This window comes from Agelaius tricolor, unplaced genomic scaffold (assembly GCF_023055355.1).
Source record: "Agelaius tricolor isolate 1412-34295 unplaced genomic scaffold, bAgeTri1.0.p SCAF_30, whole genome shotgun sequence".
Taxonomy (NCBI): Eukaryota; Metazoa; Chordata; class Aves; order Passeriformes; family Icteridae; genus Agelaius; species Agelaius tricolor.
Genome location: NW_027269290.1, coordinates 7,768,713 through 7,787,813, shown reverse-complemented (window position 1 = coordinate 7,787,813; position 19,101 = coordinate 7,768,713). Strand labels below are relative to the sequence as shown.

Here is a 19,101-nt window from a genome sequence, read left to right as displayed (position 1 = left end):
AAGGAACTTCTCTGATGTACTGTTGCAGCTCTTTTGCTCTGTGTGTTGGGACTGTATAAGTCTGAGAAGATAACTTGTGTGGAATACTGGAATGACTTACCTGCCCTGCACAGCTCCAGCTGCTCCCTGGGGCCTGTCACTGCTCACCAGAGAGAGCAGACAGGCACAGGATCCAGGCTGGTCCAGGGCTGACAGTTTGCTGTAGTCCTGGAGGGCTTGTGATATGCTGGTATTTTAATAGCTTCAAAAAGAGATGGTAATATTTTTGGCCCAGATTTTCTGCTAAGTGACTGTCATTGCTGTTAACTTAGCCTTGTTTCTTTGTTAGCCTCTCTCTTTCTGGTTAGCAGAACATCTCAGTTTAATGGGCCATTTTATCCTTTATTCTTTTAGATTATTTTTGTGAAATGAAAAAAATACACTTCTGTTGAATACTATAAATTTGGTACTGCAGGTAGGGCTGCAGCTTGAAATATCCTCACCAGAAAAGAGGGTATAATGGTTTTTTGCCTCTGTTCACAGTTTCTCTGTACAGGTACTTCTGAAAGGGTTTTGGAGTTATCCTAATGACTTTGGGAGGGAGGAACATAACGTTTGACTAAAATATGGCTGTTTTTTTCCAATCTCTTTCATGTTTATGTGAGTGATCCTGCACGACAAGGCAGGCCAAAGTAGATCATTGCTGTTACTCTGTGTGGAGATAAGTTCCACCCCGGGTCATTGGCAAGGGGATGGACTCGGTGCGATCGCTCTTCGTCCCTCATCTCTGCTGGGAAGGTGTCACCTAAGGAACTTTGTGGTGCTTTTTTCTCCTGTGACAGGTGTTTGAGTGGTGGCACTTCCGAAAATACGGCACATCTTTCATCGAGCAGGTTTCTGTGAGCCACTTGAGGCCTCTCATTGGGGGTGCAGAGAGCAGCCCCCCAGCCCCAGCAGCTTTCTCGGCCGGGGAGAGTGAGAGCAGCAGGCAGAACATGCCAGGTGATTCCTGATGTGTCCCAGGAGCTTTCCTTAAGCTTTGAGTTGGCTTTTAATGGCTTTCAAGTGCTTGTACAAAATGGACAAAACCTACATCTTACAAAGTGTTTTGTTAGTAGTGCTAAAAATAAACTAAATAATAATGGTTTTTCACTCTAAACCATTCATTGTTAAAGATATGATTTAGAAAATGTTATACATTTAGCTAAAACTGTTTCAGTAACATTAGTTATTTACTGTTCTGAAGATAAATATTGCGTGAGTGTGCATGCATTGCTTAATCTTCTTGCTCTGTGCTTTTGTACCCCAGCAATGTTGGGGAGCAAAAATATTTATGGAATAGCAGAAGTTTATGAAGGTGATGATTGCATAATAATAAAATTAAAGCTTAAATTAAAAATTAAATAATAAAATTAAAGTTGTGTTTTGAAAACACAACTGATTTGCATTACTGCATTTTAATGTCAAGGTAGTATTTCCTGTGCTTTTAATTTAAAAAATACTTTTATTTTGTTGTTCCTCAGAGTGCAAAGTGTGGCGAAATCCTCTCAATCTTTTCAGAGGGGCAGAGTATAGCAGGTATTAATTTTCTTGCTTTCCACTGCATATTTTTAAATTTAATCAGAGGCATGCACATGACTTCTTCACAGAGCTTGCACTGGTAATGTCAGGAGACAGCTGGAGACCTGCAAGATTATAGGGGTGATTGATACCAATCCTGTATTTTAAAGGCACCAAGCCAAGCTTTGGCAGTTTCAATGTTAAGAACAAAAATATTACTGCAACATCAGGGCTTTTTGAGTGTAAAGTAGGGAAAAAAACCTTTATTCAGAGGTTGAGACAGTGATTATCAATCTAAATTCTCTTTTATTAAACTATATTGTAAGTTTCCTAGTGTTACTTCATGGGAGAAGCTGCTTTCTAGGAAGCCAGTTCCCAAGTTGTTTAGAACTTTACAGGTTATTGAACAGTAGTACTTGAAACTTTGTGTTAGAAGCTTTAGTCTTTTATTATAGATTTTCTGTACTAGGCACATCAGATATCACCTTGATATCAGCATTGCTAATTGCTATGAATGCCTCTTACTGCAATGTGTTCTTTTAGGTACATGTGGGTGACTGGGAAGGAGCCTCTTACCTACTATGACATGAATTTGTCTGCTCAAGATCATCAGACCTTTTTCACATGTGACACGGATGCCCTCCGGCCTTCAGACACAGGTACTGATGTGTGTGTAAGGTGTGCAAGTCTTGGACAGGGTCAAGGTGTGCTTTTAGTGAACTTGAAAGTAGTGCAAGTTATTGCCAAATATTTCATGAAACTACAGCCTTTCTCAACTACTCAAGAGGTTTAATAGATGTAGAGGATCATAGAGTGGTTTGGGTTGGGAGGGGTCCTAAGGCCCATCCAGTTCCACCCCCTGCCATGGGCAAGGACACCTTCCACTAGACCAGGCTGCTCCAAGCCCCTTGAAATTTCGTGTTTAGTGAAAGTCAGTGGGAAGATGTTGTTTTACGTTGTGCATTATCTACAACTTTAGTGCTGTCACAGTCCTGATATTTTTTAAGATCGCACACATTTCAAATAATTAACACAATATTGCAAACCTGGATTATATTCTCAACAGCCAAAATGTGGTCTCATTTAAACCTTAGTAATGAATAGTGCAGTCTCCAGATTTTTTTCCTTGTGTTCCACATGTTCAGTGCAGAAAATGTTCTTTACCTGGTTATTGTCAGAGTGGGTGTGAATTATTGTCAGTTTGTCACATTCCAGAGGTGTTCCTTGTCAGCTGGCTGTGACATGTTTGATATGAAAGATGTTTTTATTTCACAAAAGGGAGTGAATTGTCTCGCTCGCTGAGCCAAGACTAATATTTTGTTTCCGAAAGAAAACTCAAATATTTTTCCACGTTATTCTTGCTGGACAGCAGGAGGTTTTGTTCCAAAAGAAACATGTATAGATTCTTCAGTTTTCTTATCGTCCTTGAGATAGGCCAGATATAGAACTCCATGAATGTAAGGTTTTGGAGTTCTTTCAGGACTGGTTTTTAGTGGGAAAGTTAATAATCCTGCATAGAAAGTAGTAGCTCTGAATGTGTTGTTTTCCTTGAAGCTGGTTTTCAGTTTGTGTTTTCCAGTTTTACCAAATGGAAGCATGGTAGGAGGAGTTTAGAGTTATTGCATTAAAATAATTTTGAATTCAAGTTGTAGTTCAAAGGACACTTCTGAATAGATTTCACCCTTTTTACTTGTTCCCAAACCAAATAAACTGATAAATGTATATCTTGAATTGGCTTTGCCTTGTGATGCCACTCAAATGTGCTTTGTAAATTTAAAAATAAATTGTTAACCCTTCATAATCTGACAGTTGTTGAAAAATAATCATGAAACAGAATCCCAGAATATTTTGGGCTGGAAGGGACCTTAAAGCTCATCCAGCTCCACCCCCTGCCTTGGCAGGGACACCTTCCACTGTCCCAGGTGCTCTAAGCCCCATTGTCCAGTCTGGCCTTGGAGACTTCCAGGGATCCAGGGGCAGCCACAGCTGCTTAATTTAAGTATAAAACTCTACCTGTGCAAGACACCACTTACTCCATCACTGTTTCCTTTGAAGTTCTGTTTGAAAGCTTAAATTAAAGTTCCTTGCAGGTCTATGCAAGAACCTGTGTTTAACAATTGCTCCTGCCAAGCTTTCAACAAGTCTTGGGAAACATTTCCAAAAATCTGTAGCAATTTAGAAATTTTACATCTGCCTGGTTATGTAAGCTGTGTCTGTGCTCTGTGTAGGAGTTCTGAAATGGTCAGTGAGGAATCTTCCTGGTGGTGGTGCTTTCTCAAACTAAATTTGGGCTGTAATGAGCTGTTGCAAGAATTTGATGCTTATGGTAGGAACAGGCTGAAATTCAAACACGTTTGTTCTTCCTTATAACAATCATACAGCAAACAGGAATTTTCAGACTGGAAGGGAATGTTAATTAGGGCTGGCTCCAAGCAGCCAGTGTTGCCTCTGCTGGCTCCCAGGTCTTTCACAGGTGTCTGTGTCCCTAACAGCCTTTCCATGTGTTTTCCACAGTTATGCAGAAAGCGTGGCGGGAGAGGAACCCGCAGGCCCGGATTAAAGCGGCGTATCAAGCTCTGGAGTTGAACAATGAGTAAGTTTGTACATTCAGTTGCTGTATTTCTTGTTGTGAAGGATTAAGTGGAAGGATACTGAGCACACTATCAGTTTCTTCATCTAATAATTCACTTACAGCAAAGTTCTGAATGCTTAAGGGGGACTCTTCAGACTGGGAATTGCACATGGGGCTGTAAATTGCCCTGGAATATTGAACTCTTCTACTAAAAACATCTTTTGTGCAGCTTTTTTTTCTTAAATCGCTGTGTTAGTGGCAATAACAAATGAGAAATCAGATTCAGCTATGGAGCAGTCCTAGTTGGATATAAGATCATGTATTTCAGGGATGGTATCATGGTAGAACTGTATTTGGAATTCACAGATGCCGCTCCTGTAAAGGAATTAAAAATACTCTGTAGCATAAACCAAAGAATTTCACCCATAACTGTGATATGCTTTGCTATGTTGTCTTGTTATTTCTCTTATTTCAGTTGTGCTACTGCATATGTCCTCCTGGCTGAGGAAGAAGCAACAACTATTGTGGATGCTGAGAAATATTTCAAGCAGGCTCTGAAAGCAGGAGAAATGATTTACAGAAAATCTCAGAACTGCCATTCCCAGAGCCCCCAGCATGAAGCACAGCTGAGTAAGGACTTTGAATCACATGAACTCCTGGGTTTGTGTGAGCAGAAATGTAAAAATAAAGTTATAATTAGGAGAGGTAAGGATTGAAGCTGATAGACTAATACTTTTTGTCTTTGTAATCAGGAAGAGACACCAATGTATTGGTGTATGTGAAAAGGAGACTAGCTATGTGTGCCAGGAAACTTGGGAGAATACGAGAAGCAGTAAAAATGATGAGAGATGTAAGTAAAAGTAAAAAAAAAACTGAGTTAACAATTGTTTTCAATCACACTGTTCTAATTGATGGGTTTAAGTTCATTTCTAGGCATCATAATTAATCTCATTGAATTATTTTCCCATGAGTTCGCACATGATTGAATGGGGCATTCTGTAACCTGATCTTGTAGGAGATGTCCCTGTCCTTCAGCTATGGGGCTGGAATGAGATGAGCTTTGATTGCTTCCAACCCAAACCATTCTGTGATTTTATGAAATTATGCAGTTCTCTTCACGCTGCTTCCGTGCCAGTCTCTGAGACAAAAGGACATTAAAAAGCCCTCGATTATTGTACTGATTTCTATTAGGTATTTCAATTATTCAACTGCAATTCTACATGTAATTTATTTCTCTTTACTGATTTGCAGTTGATGAAAGAGTTTCCACTTCTCAGTATGCTGAATATCCATGAAAACCTCCTAGAGGCCCTTCTGGAGTTACAGGCGTATGCAGATGTCCAGGCAGTTTTAGCCAAGTATGATGGTAAGTGATGCCTGTTGGAAAATGTGGGTGTTTTTGAATAAAAGAATAAGTGAGATGGGCAGGGGATGTCTGTCCACAGGCAAGAGTGACCATGACCTCAGCAAGGTGAGCAGACTCCCTTCAGTAACAAATAGGTGCTTGTGGAGTGCAGGTCAAGTTCTCCTTTTGACTGCTGAGGTCAAATTTAGGCAAACTAAATTGCATATGAATTACTTTCTGTGTTTTTAAGTTACTGCTAATCTGTAAAGAAATCCTTGCTTCAATTCAAGGATTATTTTAATTAATCTCTTCTACATCCCTGGATATGCCTAAATTCATCAGCCTTTTTCAGCCAGCACATAGCCCTGTAAGTAATTGATGTAAATAAGCTGGAAAAGGTCATTTTCCTTTTTGTCATCTTCCAGGCTTGGCCTTGTGCTTCTGTAATACTGAGGTTGCTTGTCAGGGATTAGCAGTGTGCAAACATGCTGCTGCCAGAGATCACTGGTGTGCATCAAATGGTGTTGCTTGCTTTCACTTTCTGTCTTGATTAGTAGCTTTCGGATATTGTGTAAGTCTAAATAGAGGTTGATAAAGTATATACTTATTTTTTATTACCCTCAGTTTTGCCACCTGGATAGTGCTCACTTCATGAGTGTACAAAAGGCTGCTGTCAAAGCAGGGCCTTAAATCACCTTTGGAATGGAGGGGACATAGCAGTATTTTATGACAGTTATTGTCAGAAGTTGTTGAGTTCTCTCTTATGTCAATTCTTTATCACCTCAGGGAATCAAAAGTATCATATCTTTGCCCAAATCCTGTGCCACTTGTCCATGGCCAGCCTAGCACCCTGCTCCCATTCCTTGATCCTCTTCTGGGTGGATTCTTTTTAGTTTATGAAAACCATTTGCCCTTTGCCCAGTGCTTCTTTCTGTTAACACCAGGAATTGTGACACTTTCTTAAGAAAGCATTGCTGATGTTTTTCTGAGCATCTGGAAAAATGAGTACAAGCTTCAAACTCCCTGCAGCACCCCTGTGTTTGGCTTGACACAACAGCCAGACTTGTAGTAAGTGATGGACAGGCCCAGGATGGGATTTACAAAAAAAGCAAGAACGTTCTGACTATACACAACGTGGTACTTGGGAATCAGACCCCAGACTTTGTCTGCTTTTAAAGTAAACTTGCACTGTGGAGTGCTAACCTTCTAATCTGTAATTGTCAGCTCAAACTTGGCTTCAGATATGCTACAAAGCTACAACTAACAGAATTTTCCCCCTTGGAACTGCAGGAGAACGGAAATTGCGTTTTTGTTAAAATTCATCTACCTGTCTGTAATGTAATTTTTTGCAGTCAGGTTCTGGTCAGCCTCTCAGTATTGTACAAAACTGTGTTAATGTAGAGTTGCAAAATTAAGTAAAGATCAGAAGCTTACTTTAGATCTCTGTGGGTTAATGCAGGAAGTGCATTCTGTTCTTGAGTGTATTTATATGCACATTTCTCTTTGGATTCTGTTTCAGTGTGTTGGTACATTAAGAAACAAAAGGTGACTATCACCTAAATACAACTTGGAGTTTTCAATCTGAGACTGACTGGTGACTGTCAGAAAAAAGAAATTCAGAGTTTCTAATCACAGCTGAAATGTTCCAGATGTCAAATTCATTGTCTCCCATACCCAAGGAAAAATCTTTAACTCAAAGGATGTGGGTTTAAAATGTTTGTATTGCCTTAGAATCTTACAGCTTAATTATTTTATTTTATCACAGATATCAGTCTTCCCAAATCAGCAGCAATATGTTACACAGCAGCTCTGCTAAAAGCCAGAGCTGTTTCAGAAAGGTAAGCAAGGACATGTGTGAAAACAATGGTTTGTTCCTATATCTTGGGTTTGATGTAAAATATGAAGGAAAAAGGTCTAAATCCTTTATGTTTTAAAATTACTTCTAATCTGTAAAGAAATCTTTGCTTTGATTATTTAAATTATTTAGTCTTTAGGATTATTTAATTTTTTTTGTCTTTTTTACATCCCTGGTTATGCCTAATTATGTAGCAATTACATTTCTAAGAGCAAGTTGAGTGTATTTATATATATATACATATATTTGTGTGTGTAATGAAATACAATTTAAAACTATTTTAAGCATCCATGAAGTTGGTACAGGGGAGGATGTTTTTCACAAACCCGTGTATTGGCCATTTTTGTGTAAATTCTGTTTCCAATGTTTTGCTTGAGATTTGTGTTTTGGATAATTGTGGTAGTTGATGCTGGCATTTCACTGTGGTCTGATCCCAGCCCCACCTCCCAGCAGGTGATGCTGTAACAGGGAGCTGCAAGTCAGGATCAACGTGAATTTTCATGTGTCATATGTCATGGGTAGCAGTCAAGATACCTGACTTAACATGAACATTTTTCTCCTAGAGGGGTTTGTTTATCTTTCTTGATAAATCAGCCAATTTTTAATGAACTCTAAGCTTGCAGTGCAAATAAACACCTGGTTAGCATTTGTTATTTATTACTTTTGTTCAAGGTGGGTTTTTTCCCTTCAGGTTCTCCCCAGAAACTGCCTCCAGGAGAGGACTTAGTACAGCAGAAATTAATGCTGTGGAAGCAATTCACAGAGCTGTGGAATTTAACCCTCATGTTCCAAAGGTAAGAGTATTTTATTTCCTACTGGACCACTTGTAATGTATTCTGAAAAATACCATATTATAATGTAGTTTTGTTATTGGAGCCTTTCTAGCCCCATATTTTCTTGAATTTGGTTATAACTCCTGCTATGGAGTTGTTAAAAACATTAGTATTTATATAATAAATATTTTGTGGCCAGATTTTTTTTTTAAATAATAGCTGATGTTCAAACAGGGTTTTTTGCACAAAAATTTAAACTTCAAATTTCCTAACTCATTGGAAATTCCAATAATGTATTACCAAAGGCCCTTTACTCTCAATAAGGGTGGACATTAATAAATATAAATGTAGATACTTAAAGTCATAAAATAATCACAGAATGGTTTGTGTTGGAAGGGACCTTAAAGATATCTCATTCCAGGACCCTGCTTCCAAGTCCCTAAAGCCAAATTAAGTTCTCCAAACAATAATCACTCTAGTATTCCAAACCCCTTTATTCTGCTGGGCTTCCAACCATGGCTCCATGGTTATTGAAAGATCTGCAGTCACTTATTTTCTTCATCCACGTGTAAACAAGATTAGGAGTCTGTATCTCCACAGGCTGTAATTTAATGTCTGGCATCAAAACGCAGATTGCACAGAACATTGGGTGAAAATAAAGTCTTGCATTGCTTTTTACTGTACTAGGGATGCTTGCAGTATGAACCTTGAAGCAGGAGGCTGGCTCGGTGCAGGGTCTAATCCTCTGCAAATGATGCTGGAGCCCCAGTGGCTGCTGCTGGGGAGGCTGGAATGATCCAGCCGCTCCGTTCTGTCTGCCTGTCCAATCCAATAGAATGTGCACTGAGGAAGCTAATTGCTGGGAGAAATTGCTGCTTCTTTGCATGACTGATCAAGAGCCTAGCAAGTTCATTTCAGACAGTCTCAGACAGATTTTTCTTTAGCCCCTGCCTTTAGGGGCAGAAGATTATAATGCATTATCATTATCTAAAAGTTCTTTTGTTTTGGGTATCCTCCAGTTGCTTCTGGAACCTCATATACCTTTTAAAGAAGTCAGAGATGGTTTCAAACAGGCTGTTGTTAAAATATGGTCTGTAGTTCTGCAGACACATGCAGAAACTGATTCCAGGTTTCAGTAACTTGATTTTCTCTTCTAATTGTACATCTATCCATTCTTCATGGGTTTTTTATTCCAACATTGCCTTGAGGCAACAATTGGTGAGATGACAGAGCAGAATTTTACTGGTGCAGGCTGTTTAGAACTCTGAAATGTTTATGGTCAGAGCAAACAAGTGAATAAGGGCAGAGAAGTGAAGCAGCTTGCCTAGTGGATCACAGAGGGAGAAGAAAATCTGATCTTTGAATTTCTACTCTATTCTATCCCACAGACTAAAAAGGAGTGTGTAAAGCAGGAAATCCCTCTGTTCGCACATTGGATGAAAGTGATTGTCTTTGTTCAGAATATTTTGCATAAGGAAAATAAATTGTTTCTCTTTGTCTTGCTTTTACAAGATTGGGGTTTGTTTGGAAAGTTAGAACCAGCTAGAAAAGTGGTCCTCTTAAGCCATTACAAATTAGAAATCTGTAACTGCATTGTGGTACTTTATGAAACAGTCTTTTGCAGTCATCTTCTGAATATCTCAGAGATTTTTATTGTGTATAAAGACTTCAAAACTTTCAGTTCAGTACTGAGACACCTTCAGTACTGACACCTTCCCTGATTTATGCATAAACATGGATGTGAAAACCTGCCAGACTGGAATTTTTCTGTTTATGTGGTAACGTGGGCTCAGGGAGAGCCAAAGCCTGGAGTTGAGCATTGGTGTGTTGTGGCAATACTTTCAGAGGAGCTTCACCACCACTGCTGGGTTTATATTCCCAGTTAGCATAATGGAAAAGTGGGCACTGTGGAGAGCATGAGGATTGGGTCAGGGGTCAGATATTTGAGACCATTTTCCCACAGCAGTGCTGTGTGAGTGATCCTTTACTGTGTTAAAAAAAAATAAAATGAAGAGGATTAGAGAGGATTAGCAAGAATATTACCCTCCGGAGTGCAGGCCCAAGGCACTGAGAGAAGAACCTAGCCAGGCAGCAAATGTGCTTTATTTGGCTGGGGCACAACCCCTCCTACATTCCTTGAAGAGTCTGAATGGGAAAAGTTAAGCCCTCAAACTGGATTAGTAAATAATCTCATAGTTTGTGGCATCTGCTGAAATAAATCGGTGAGTTAGCTGCATTCTTACACTTTGGGGGACACTCCAAGGAATTGCCAGCTACGTTGATCAAAGATGTGGATTAACTTTGGCTGTTATTGAATGAGACACTACATGGTAGGAGAGGACAGCTCACAGGTAAATACTAGAGCTGAAACTGTCATTTCATTCTTGTAAAAAGTAGTCATCTGTTTTTAAAAGCTAAGTTCAAATGAATACCTGACTTTTTTAGTGTATCATGAGAAAACATGGTACATTAAAAAAATTGCATGTTCTGTGTTGCAAAGAAATAGGAAATGATTAATCCTTGTGTTCTTTGACCCCTCTGAGCATCATATTTTCTGCTGATGGAGGAAGAGGGCTGAAATTGAAAAAATCTGAAATCAAAGATACTTTGTGGTAGCCCAATAAGACCACATGAAAGATTTTCCTGGGTTTGGTTTATTATTCTTCTTTTGGTTAGCACGCTGACACTTTCAGGTTTGCTGCTCGTACTTCAGAGCTAACAAGTCCTCAACCACCTACATTGAAACTTTCAGTGATGAAGTAATGAGCAAAAATACTGCTGGTTTGGGGTTTTTTATCAGCCTAAATTTGTCCCTCATTGGTGTTGCACCTGCAGCATTATACTTAATGTCTGTTCCACAAGAATGTATTTTTATTTGTCTTACTGAAGCTGTATGTTTTTTCTTGATTTTTTTTTTTTTTGGTGTGTGTGAAAGCCTAATTTAAGAGTCATACACACAGGGAGCGTGTTTTGCTGCTTTTCATTTCTCACTTAGTGCAGCCTGGCTGCTGTGTGACAGAAGCTGGCCCTGGCCCCTTGTGCGCTCAGTTACGCCTAAAATGATCAATTATGTTTCACAATCAAAGGGTTTGGAACATTCTGTGTAACCAGGTGTACTTTCCATTTTTCCTTTCAGTATTTACTAGAAATGAAGAGCCTGGTGCTGCCTCCAGAGCACATTCTGAAGCGGGGGGATAGTGAGGCAGTAGCATATGCTTTTTTTCACCTCCAGCACTGGAAGAGGATAGAAGGGGCTCTCAATCTACTGCACTGCACATGGGAAGGCAGTAAGTATCTCCTTTTATTCTTTTCTGTACAGTAGGTAGTCTCTCTGCCTTTACCCCCCTCAGACATGGTTGGCTCTCTTCGTGAGAAGCTGGTTGCCTGGTTAGATTCAGATCTAATATCACTCACCCTTTTTGCAGCATTTAGGATGATCCCATACCCATTAGAGAAAGGACATCTTTTCTATCCCTACCCGAGCTGCACAGAAACAGCAGACAGAGAACTGTTGCCAAGTAAGTGGTTTCTAAGCAGTAAGATAATAAAACACAGGCTAAGGACATGTTCAGTTTGTGGTATTTTGTATTTACCTTACTGTGATTTTTTTAGTTTGAGCTTCCTGTGAAGGGGATTCAGCTATTTGTTGATGTCCCTCCCAGCAGATCCTGAAGCACTTGACTTGTGTGTGTGGTAAATGTCAGCTTGATGCAGTAATAACCTAAGTCCTTCAGAGATTAAATCTGTGTGTGGTACATTCAGACCGAGTCTGGCCAACCTTGAGAACAACAAAATTGACCATTTGTTAAAAATTGCTTTTAAAAGAATTCATGGGTTTGGTTGTAGCAAGGAGTCAATCCATGGTTCCAGTCCTGCACTGGGTATCCAGTAAAACCTGTCTGTGACCTTGCAGAGAATCTTTGGGTAACCTGTAGGTTCATAGAAGATGTGTTGCTTTCTGTCATTAATTCAGTGGTCTGTATTGATCTGCTGGCTGCCTCCTGGAACTTTTTCTACATGTATTTCTATGGATTTATACTAACATTTGATACTGAAAAGTAAGTCTTTTCCAGCTGCTCTTTGCTTCAACGTTACTTTATGCAGTGATAGGCCTACATGTTTTTTTCTACAAATAGACTATATCTTTACTGCCTGTACTCATGATATTTAGGAAAATAACATTAATTTAGATTAGAATTGAGCTGCTAATTATACATCTTAATTGAATTCCTTTGGGGTTGAACTTCTATATCTTGAAGAAACACAATTCCCCTGGGACTGGAAAGGGCTACTGCAAAAGCACCAGCAGCCCTACAGAGACCACAGCTGTGGAAGGAAAACTGCACAGACCTGTTTCTATTTAAAAACCTGAAGTTATATTTAAAATGTGTAATTTAAATTTGCCCCCAGACTGCTTTAAATTACTCATTTCTCACTTATGCAGGATATTGCACAAGGAATTCCTTGGTTAGCAACTAACCCTAAATTGTAGACTTCCCAGCATAATTAAACACCAACACATGCAGATATTTCAACAGGATCACTCACGCATTCCTGTTTTGTTTTAAATATAGAACTACCTATAAATAAAATCATCTTAACACTTTTATTGCCGTACTTCTTCGAGAAATCTTGACACTTAATTTTTAAAAAAATTATCTATTTAAAATAATGTTGACCAAACCATTGATTCAAAAAACCTGGATTGGTCTGATGAGTAACACTTCTCAAATGTCTGTGAACGTATAGAATTAGCTTTAGTTGTCTTTACCTATCTTGAATTTGGTATTAATTTCCCAGTGTAGGAAAAGCTACTGCAAAAAGAATTAATTGCTATTTTTTAAGCACTTTACTAAATTTTATTGCTCCATGTTTTAGAAATGAGGTGAGTTTCTATATAATATAAATCTCTGGGTACCATTAACATCTCTGATGGATGTTAGACATGGATCTCCAAATAGTCTGTGTAATTGTGCTCCAAAATCATATCATTAAAACCAAAACAAACCCTGAGTACTTTGCCATTAATGAATTGCAAGAGTACAAGACACTTTTGCTAGGTTTACTCTTCTAATGGTGCTTTAATGTGTTAGCATTCAGAAGCAGTAACTGGGAGGGTAAAGTGTCTCCTTCCTCCACAGACTTCAGTTTAAGAAAGAATACAATTGTATTTTCTCATTTTACAAAAAAAGGCTCATTTATAATTTTGGGTTTGTGTTAGATTTTAAGAACAGCTTGTCAAGAAGGGCAGTCCTTTTATGATTACTTATGTCTATAGAAACTATTTTTTCTTCTTTTAAAAATTTTCTGAAATGATTAGATAGAAATCAGAGCTGGGGTATCCAGAGGCAGTAATTGCAAATTCAGCCAGCAGGTCCTCGGCGAGTGACCAGTAGTAGTGTTGTGAGTGCTGAAAGCTCCACATGCCACCCTTAGCCTGGCTAATCACCTGCTTTGGATTTTGTTACCAGAGATTGGAAATTGCAAGGAACTGCTATGTACAGAATTTATAACCCTGTCCTGGCACTGTTTTCTTTGAGGTCTGCTCTGTCAGCTGCTCTGAACAGATTTACTGTAGTCTACAACCAGAAGTCTTCAAGAAGTACTAGGAAATATATGTGTATGCAGCATGCTGGTTGTTCTGTACTTGCTCAGCTTCTTAGGGGTGTGGAGATGTGTGGAGATTGTTCTTTTCAGGTAACAGGATTAGAGCTCTAGAGAGTTGAAAACACCTGAACTGTTTAGTTAGTTCAGGTAATTTTGACAGCTTGTGAACTTTACAGGTGTTTCCTCTGTCCTGTTAGAAAAGTAGGTACCAAAAACTGAGCCTGATTAAATACTTCAAAAATAAAGCCCATGCAAGTGAAAAAGAAGCCTGGGAAGAGAATATTAATAATGAGAACCAATATGTGAAGACTCTTCATAATGAAAGCAAGCATGTGATGTAGGGGAAAATTTTTTAAGAAGTTAAAATGCTGGAACTTAAGATGTGCAGCAGGAGTCTTTCCTTCTGAAAGTTCAGAAATTAGTTACAAGGCCCTAAATAATTCAGAAAGCAGTTCTTGATTATCAAATGTCAACATTCTTCATTTCTTCCTTTCAGCATTTCATGAAGTCTCCGTTTACCCCCAGAAGGAACTTCCCTTTTTCATCCATTTCACAGCAGGCCTGTGTTCCTTTTCTGCCATGCTGGCCCTCCTTACCCACCAGTTTCCTGAGCTGATGGTCATTTTTGCAAAAGCTGTAAGTACTGTGTGTCACGGGGCTTGCTAAGGTATCTTGTGGGTTTTTGGGAATTTTGAGGTCCAGGGCCAAGTAGCCTCCAGTCAATCTCATGCTTGTGGAGCATAATTTATTTTATCTGCTTTTATAAGAATCTTGGTAGTGACAAACATGTTGAAATTTGGGCAAAATGTCTACTTTGACAAGAGATCAACTATTACTGTTACATACCATGGCTTTGATTTGCTCTGTCATGGTTAGAGAGCAGCATTTCAGCGCCAGAGAAATTTTTCCACCGAGCACTGTGGTGAGTATGGATTTTATCCTCGTGGAAGTGCACAACTGCAGTGGGAGAGCCTCAAAAATACATTTGTTGACTGGAGATTATGAGCAAAATGAGTAAAATGAGTAAAAGACAGACTCAACTGCAGGAAACAGGTCTCTGTGAGCATTGAAAACCCACAGCATGATGTAAGTGGAATGGATGAGAACAGGTAAAGGAGCTGATGACTTCAAACCAAATTCAGAACTGAGTTTAGCTGTCACTTAACCTTTCAGGAGCTCAGCCAGTGGTTGTATATCTATTTTTAGGGTTTCTTTGCCTTACTTATTTGTTAGCATCTGCTGTCTGTAATCTCGTCATCTTTCCCTGGATTCTGGAAGCTGAGAAACAAAGTGCATAGGCAGCTTCCAGCTCCAGCTTCTCAAACTACTCCAGGCAGTAAGTTTGGCCTTTACTGAACTGTGGATCTTGTGCAGTAGAGCAGAGTAGCAAATAAAGAGCTCTGAACTCTTAAGGGAATCATTTATTCTGGCTTTGCTAGTCAAAATAGAGGGCAAAAGACATTTGCATCCTGGCTGGTTTAATGCAACAGGTAATGGGGACCCAGGAGGAAAGCCTTTCTTTTTTGAGAATACTTGTTCTAAGAAATGTTGGCTTTACTGGTGAGCCCAGTCTAGTCTCCAAGCCATGCAGGTTGGAGAGTGGGGCCTCATTTCCACACAGTGGTGTTGATCTTTATGCTGGAAAACGTAGTTGGACATGCCAGTGACAAATTTCAGTGCTGCTCATAATTGGCTGGGTTCATAGTAACTAGGGGCTAACTATTTGTTTGATTAATTCTGTAAGGGCTGCATTAGCAAAGTTGTGTGATTTCCAGAGAGATACAAGGTCAAATGTTATGCTAACAAAGAATTGCTTGGTGAAGTTCTCTCTGCTGGGTTTCTTGAACTTGTAAGAAACAATGGTACTCAACATCAAAATAACATTTCTGTTTTTATTGCTCACAAACAGGGGTCCTACAACTAGATGACTTTAAAGGTCCCTTCCACCCAAACCATTCTGTGATTCTATTTCCGTTAGTAGATAGCTTCAATAGTTTTACTACAGATAATGCTTTGATGGCTGCTAACACTTTATACATACTCTCTTGTCTTCTGAAGGTCTGTAGTAGTAGCATCTACTTGAATTTTCATACCAAAAATGGAAGATTCTCTTCTATTTAATTATACCAACCTTTCCACTCAAGTGTACCTAATAAAGCAATTATTATTTGTTATATTGAGCATTTTATCTTCAAGTAATTCCAGTACTTCAGACTTTTAAAATTATTTTTTCCTATGTATTTCATTACTTCAAGTATTTTTCATCTTACTGTTCTTTAACTTATTAAATATAGTAATTTTAGATAATAAAGTTCTAGCTGGTATATCTGGAGTGCTTTGGCTGTAGATAAAAGCAATGCAAAATGTATTTCCAACTCTTGAATTTCCAAGAAACCTAGAACACTGTTTTAGGAATGGCAATTGGAAAGTATTGTGTGTATATGGAATTTTTCACTGTAAATCTCCAAGCAGTGACTCCTTAGATTACATTTCAGTTACTTCTTAATCAAACTCTTTTTCCAGCAGTTGAATCCACAGCCAGCTGAATGCCTCAGAAGGGGTTTAAGAAGTTGAATACCTTTCTATGGACTTGAAAAGTCTGAGTTTACATATTTTCATTTGTTAGTGCTTGAGTTTGTTTCCTCCATAATAAATCACAGGGTAAACCTTGGCAAATTGCTAAAAGTATTCCAAGTGGCCAAAAATCACAAGGAAGCGTTTAGTAGTTCCAATGTACACAGCGCGATCCAGCCCGGCCGGAGCGCTGGCAGCGGGAGCGCGGCCGCCCCGGCCCTGCGAGCTGGCGCCACGGGGATTTCTGCTGTCCTGCAGCCCCGGGGCTCTGCAGGTGCTGGGGACTGCTGCTGGCAGAACCTGCAGCTTTTGCTGATGCACTGAGAGCCCATGAGGGTGCCCAGAGCAGCTGCGGCTGCCAGATCCAAGGCCAGGTTGGATGGGGCTTGGAGCAACCTCAGATGGTGGAAGGTGCCCCTGCCCTTGACAAGGTGTTGAAATTAGGTGATCTTTAAGGTCCCTTCCAACCCAAACTATTCTATGATTCTGTCCTGCTGGTGAGGACAGGCCATGGCAGAAGAGCCACAGGGGCTGCAGTACCAGCAGGTGCTCCCTGGGCCTCACTATTTGTTTCACTCAGATTTCTGATCTCTTGGAGAATCACTGTTCTTGATCATCAGACAGCTGTTTCTGAAGTAGCTGCAGTAAGTGACAGAAGGTAGGAAGGTATGCAAATGACAATAATCTGAACTGTCTGAACAAGCTGAAAAATGCTGCTAGATAAAACAACTTCTGTCGAAATTGCAGACAAAAGGGTCTGATTGTTTTTGTATTCAGTATGAATTTTTATTTTTTAAAAATTACATAGATGAAGGACTGGGTGGATGTATATCATCTTGCAAAAGTGAGGTTGCACAGTTCCTTCTGTAATACACCAAGAACACCAGTGACACAGAGTGATAGCAGGGACTGTAAACAGATCTCTAAAGTTCCTGAAAACAATGAACATGCCTGCATAGAGTCACAGAATGGTTTGGTGGGAGGGGACCTTAAAGCCCATCCAGTTCCACCTCCTGCCCAGGGACAGGGACACCTTCCACTAGCCCAGGGTGCTCCAAGCTCCATCCAGCCTGGCCCTTGGGTGCTTCCAAGCATGGGGCAGCCACAGCTGCTCTGGACAATTCCAAGCAGGTCAATCCCATTTTTTACATCAGAACTTTGTTACTGGAATAGACCAGTGTAAATTATTATTAAAGTACTGAAAAAATAGTGCAGCAATGTTCCTGCTGTATCCTACTGAAAACAACTTTATTTTTCAGGGAATTGGACAAAATCCTAAGACAGTCCCTGTTCCAAAGTGGTTTTATATGGATCGCTTGATACTTTCACAACAAAGAAAGAAGTCATGGGATTTAAATTAAAAATTGGCTAATTTTTATGATTGCAAGATTAGGAGAAAACATTCTTCATTCTGGCTGTTCCCTAGCTCCCTGTTGGAGGATTCCTTGCCATTTGGTCTGTGGCAGCCGTCTAGGGACAGAAAATAGGGCAAAGCAGAGCCGTGTCTGGCAAGTCCTGCTTTATGTGACACTCAGCTTTACTTTAAGAACAAATCCCCCTACCACTTTCCCCAAAGCTCATTAAGTGAGACTGGAGAATTAACTTTTTAGCCAGCTGCTGAACTTTTCATATTTATAAACACTTGAGTCTTTTGCTTATCTAAGAGAAAATGTGTATAGTTTGGAGATGTGCACTTCCCTGCCAATGTGTAATGAGTGGTTCTACACTTGGTAGGGGAAAAAAAGCCTGAAGTTTCCTGTCAGAGCTGAGTGTCGATGCCAAGGGCAAAGGTTTCTTGCCTTGCTAATCTACATCTTAACTCATGCACTTAATGTGAAGGTGCCACACGCTAACAGGCAGGGAAGAAGCCCACTGCAAGGAAAAGCACCTACACTGCTGTGAATGTTATGTTTTAAAAGCCTTTTTAATGTAATATTTGAGGTTATGATAGAAGCCAGGAGGGCCAAAGTAAAACTTTCAAAGTAAATGAGTCCTGTTGTTGCTAACTCATGAAATGAGCGTTTGCACAAGGATAACCTGAGTGCCAGCAGAATATCTGGGGGATGGTTTGAGAAGGTGCAGGGGAGTTTGCACAATTTGTTTTAGCCTAATCTTACTTCTGGAACTGTTTAGATGGCATCTAGAATATGGATCCCGTCTGGAAGCACAGACTGGTCTTGGTGGATGGGCTGTTCCATTTGGGTCAGTGACCTCTAAATAATCTCTGCCTGAATATTGAAAAAATTGGGTGATCTTTAAGGTCCCTTCCCGTGATTCTCTGAAAATCCACTGTCCTCTGCTCCCTGGTCTGCTGAGCCCTGAAGCCCAGTGCTGAGCAGCTGGCAGAGTGCTCGTGTGGAGGAATGCCGCGCTAACCCTTGTGCCTCTGCCCAGGTGCTGCGGGTGCTGTGGCCAGTGAGTGCTCCCAGTGTTCTGGCCTCCAGCTGAGGGGACTGCGCCAGGGTGAGTGCATGGCCTGGAGCTGGGCCTTCCGGAGGCTGCTTCTCCTTCTGTGTGTCTCCATTCATCTCTAATGTTTACAACAAGCCTGTTTCATGGCATCAGCAGTGAAGGGGTTGGAATTCTGTTGCCCTGAGGGCAAGACACAGGGTGGTTTTTGCTCATACCTTGAGGCTGCAGAAGGAAGTTGGTTTGGAAACTGAACTGATTCATGGTTGTGTTCTGTTTCTTCCAGTGCTTTGGGACTCTTCTTTCACCCTTCATCTTCACTCTGGAACGCATTGAGGACCTGCTGCTGTCCAGCCCCTGGCATCAGCTGACTGGTGTGACTGGCGTGTGTATTTTCCATGATAGTTTGATTTTATTCTTATGAGCC

At 40.1% G+C, this 19,101-nt stretch overlaps 1 protein-coding gene across 6 annotated transcripts in view; it reads left to right on the top strand.

Annotated features, from left to right (window-relative positions):
* ST7L (suppression of tumorigenicity 7 like) overlaps positions 1-19,101 on the top strand; it is a 21,282-nt gene extending 2,181 nt beyond the window's left edge. For 5 of the 6 annotated variants that reach the window (XM_071450246.1, XM_071450250.1, XM_071450244.1 and 2 more), the window contains exons 3-17: positions 822-981; positions 1,503-1,557; positions 2,083-2,198; positions 4,054-4,132; positions 4,587-4,741; positions 4,864-4,961; positions 5,363-5,477; positions 7,222-7,294; positions 8,003-8,105; positions 11,221-11,371; positions 11,510-11,602; positions 14,188-14,327; positions 18,399-18,467; positions 18,660-18,728; positions 18,961-19,101. In XM_071450246.1, the coding sequence (XP_071306347.1) occupies positions 822-981; positions 1,503-1,557; positions 2,083-2,198; positions 4,054-4,132; positions 4,587-4,741; positions 4,864-4,961; positions 5,363-5,477; positions 7,222-7,294; positions 8,003-8,105; positions 11,221-11,371; positions 11,510-11,602; positions 14,188-14,327; positions 18,399-18,467; positions 18,660-18,713 (1,461 nt within the window). In that variant the 3' untranslated portion in view covers positions 18,714-18,728; positions 18,961-19,101. The remainder of the gene's footprint in view (positions 1-821; positions 982-1,502; positions 1,558-2,082; positions 2,199-4,053; positions 4,133-4,586; positions 4,742-4,863; positions 4,962-5,362; positions 5,478-7,221; positions 7,295-8,002; positions 8,106-11,220; positions 11,372-11,509; positions 11,603-14,187; positions 14,328-18,398; positions 18,468-18,659; positions 18,729-18,960) is intronic. The other variant, XM_071450245.1, reaches the window with a different exon arrangement.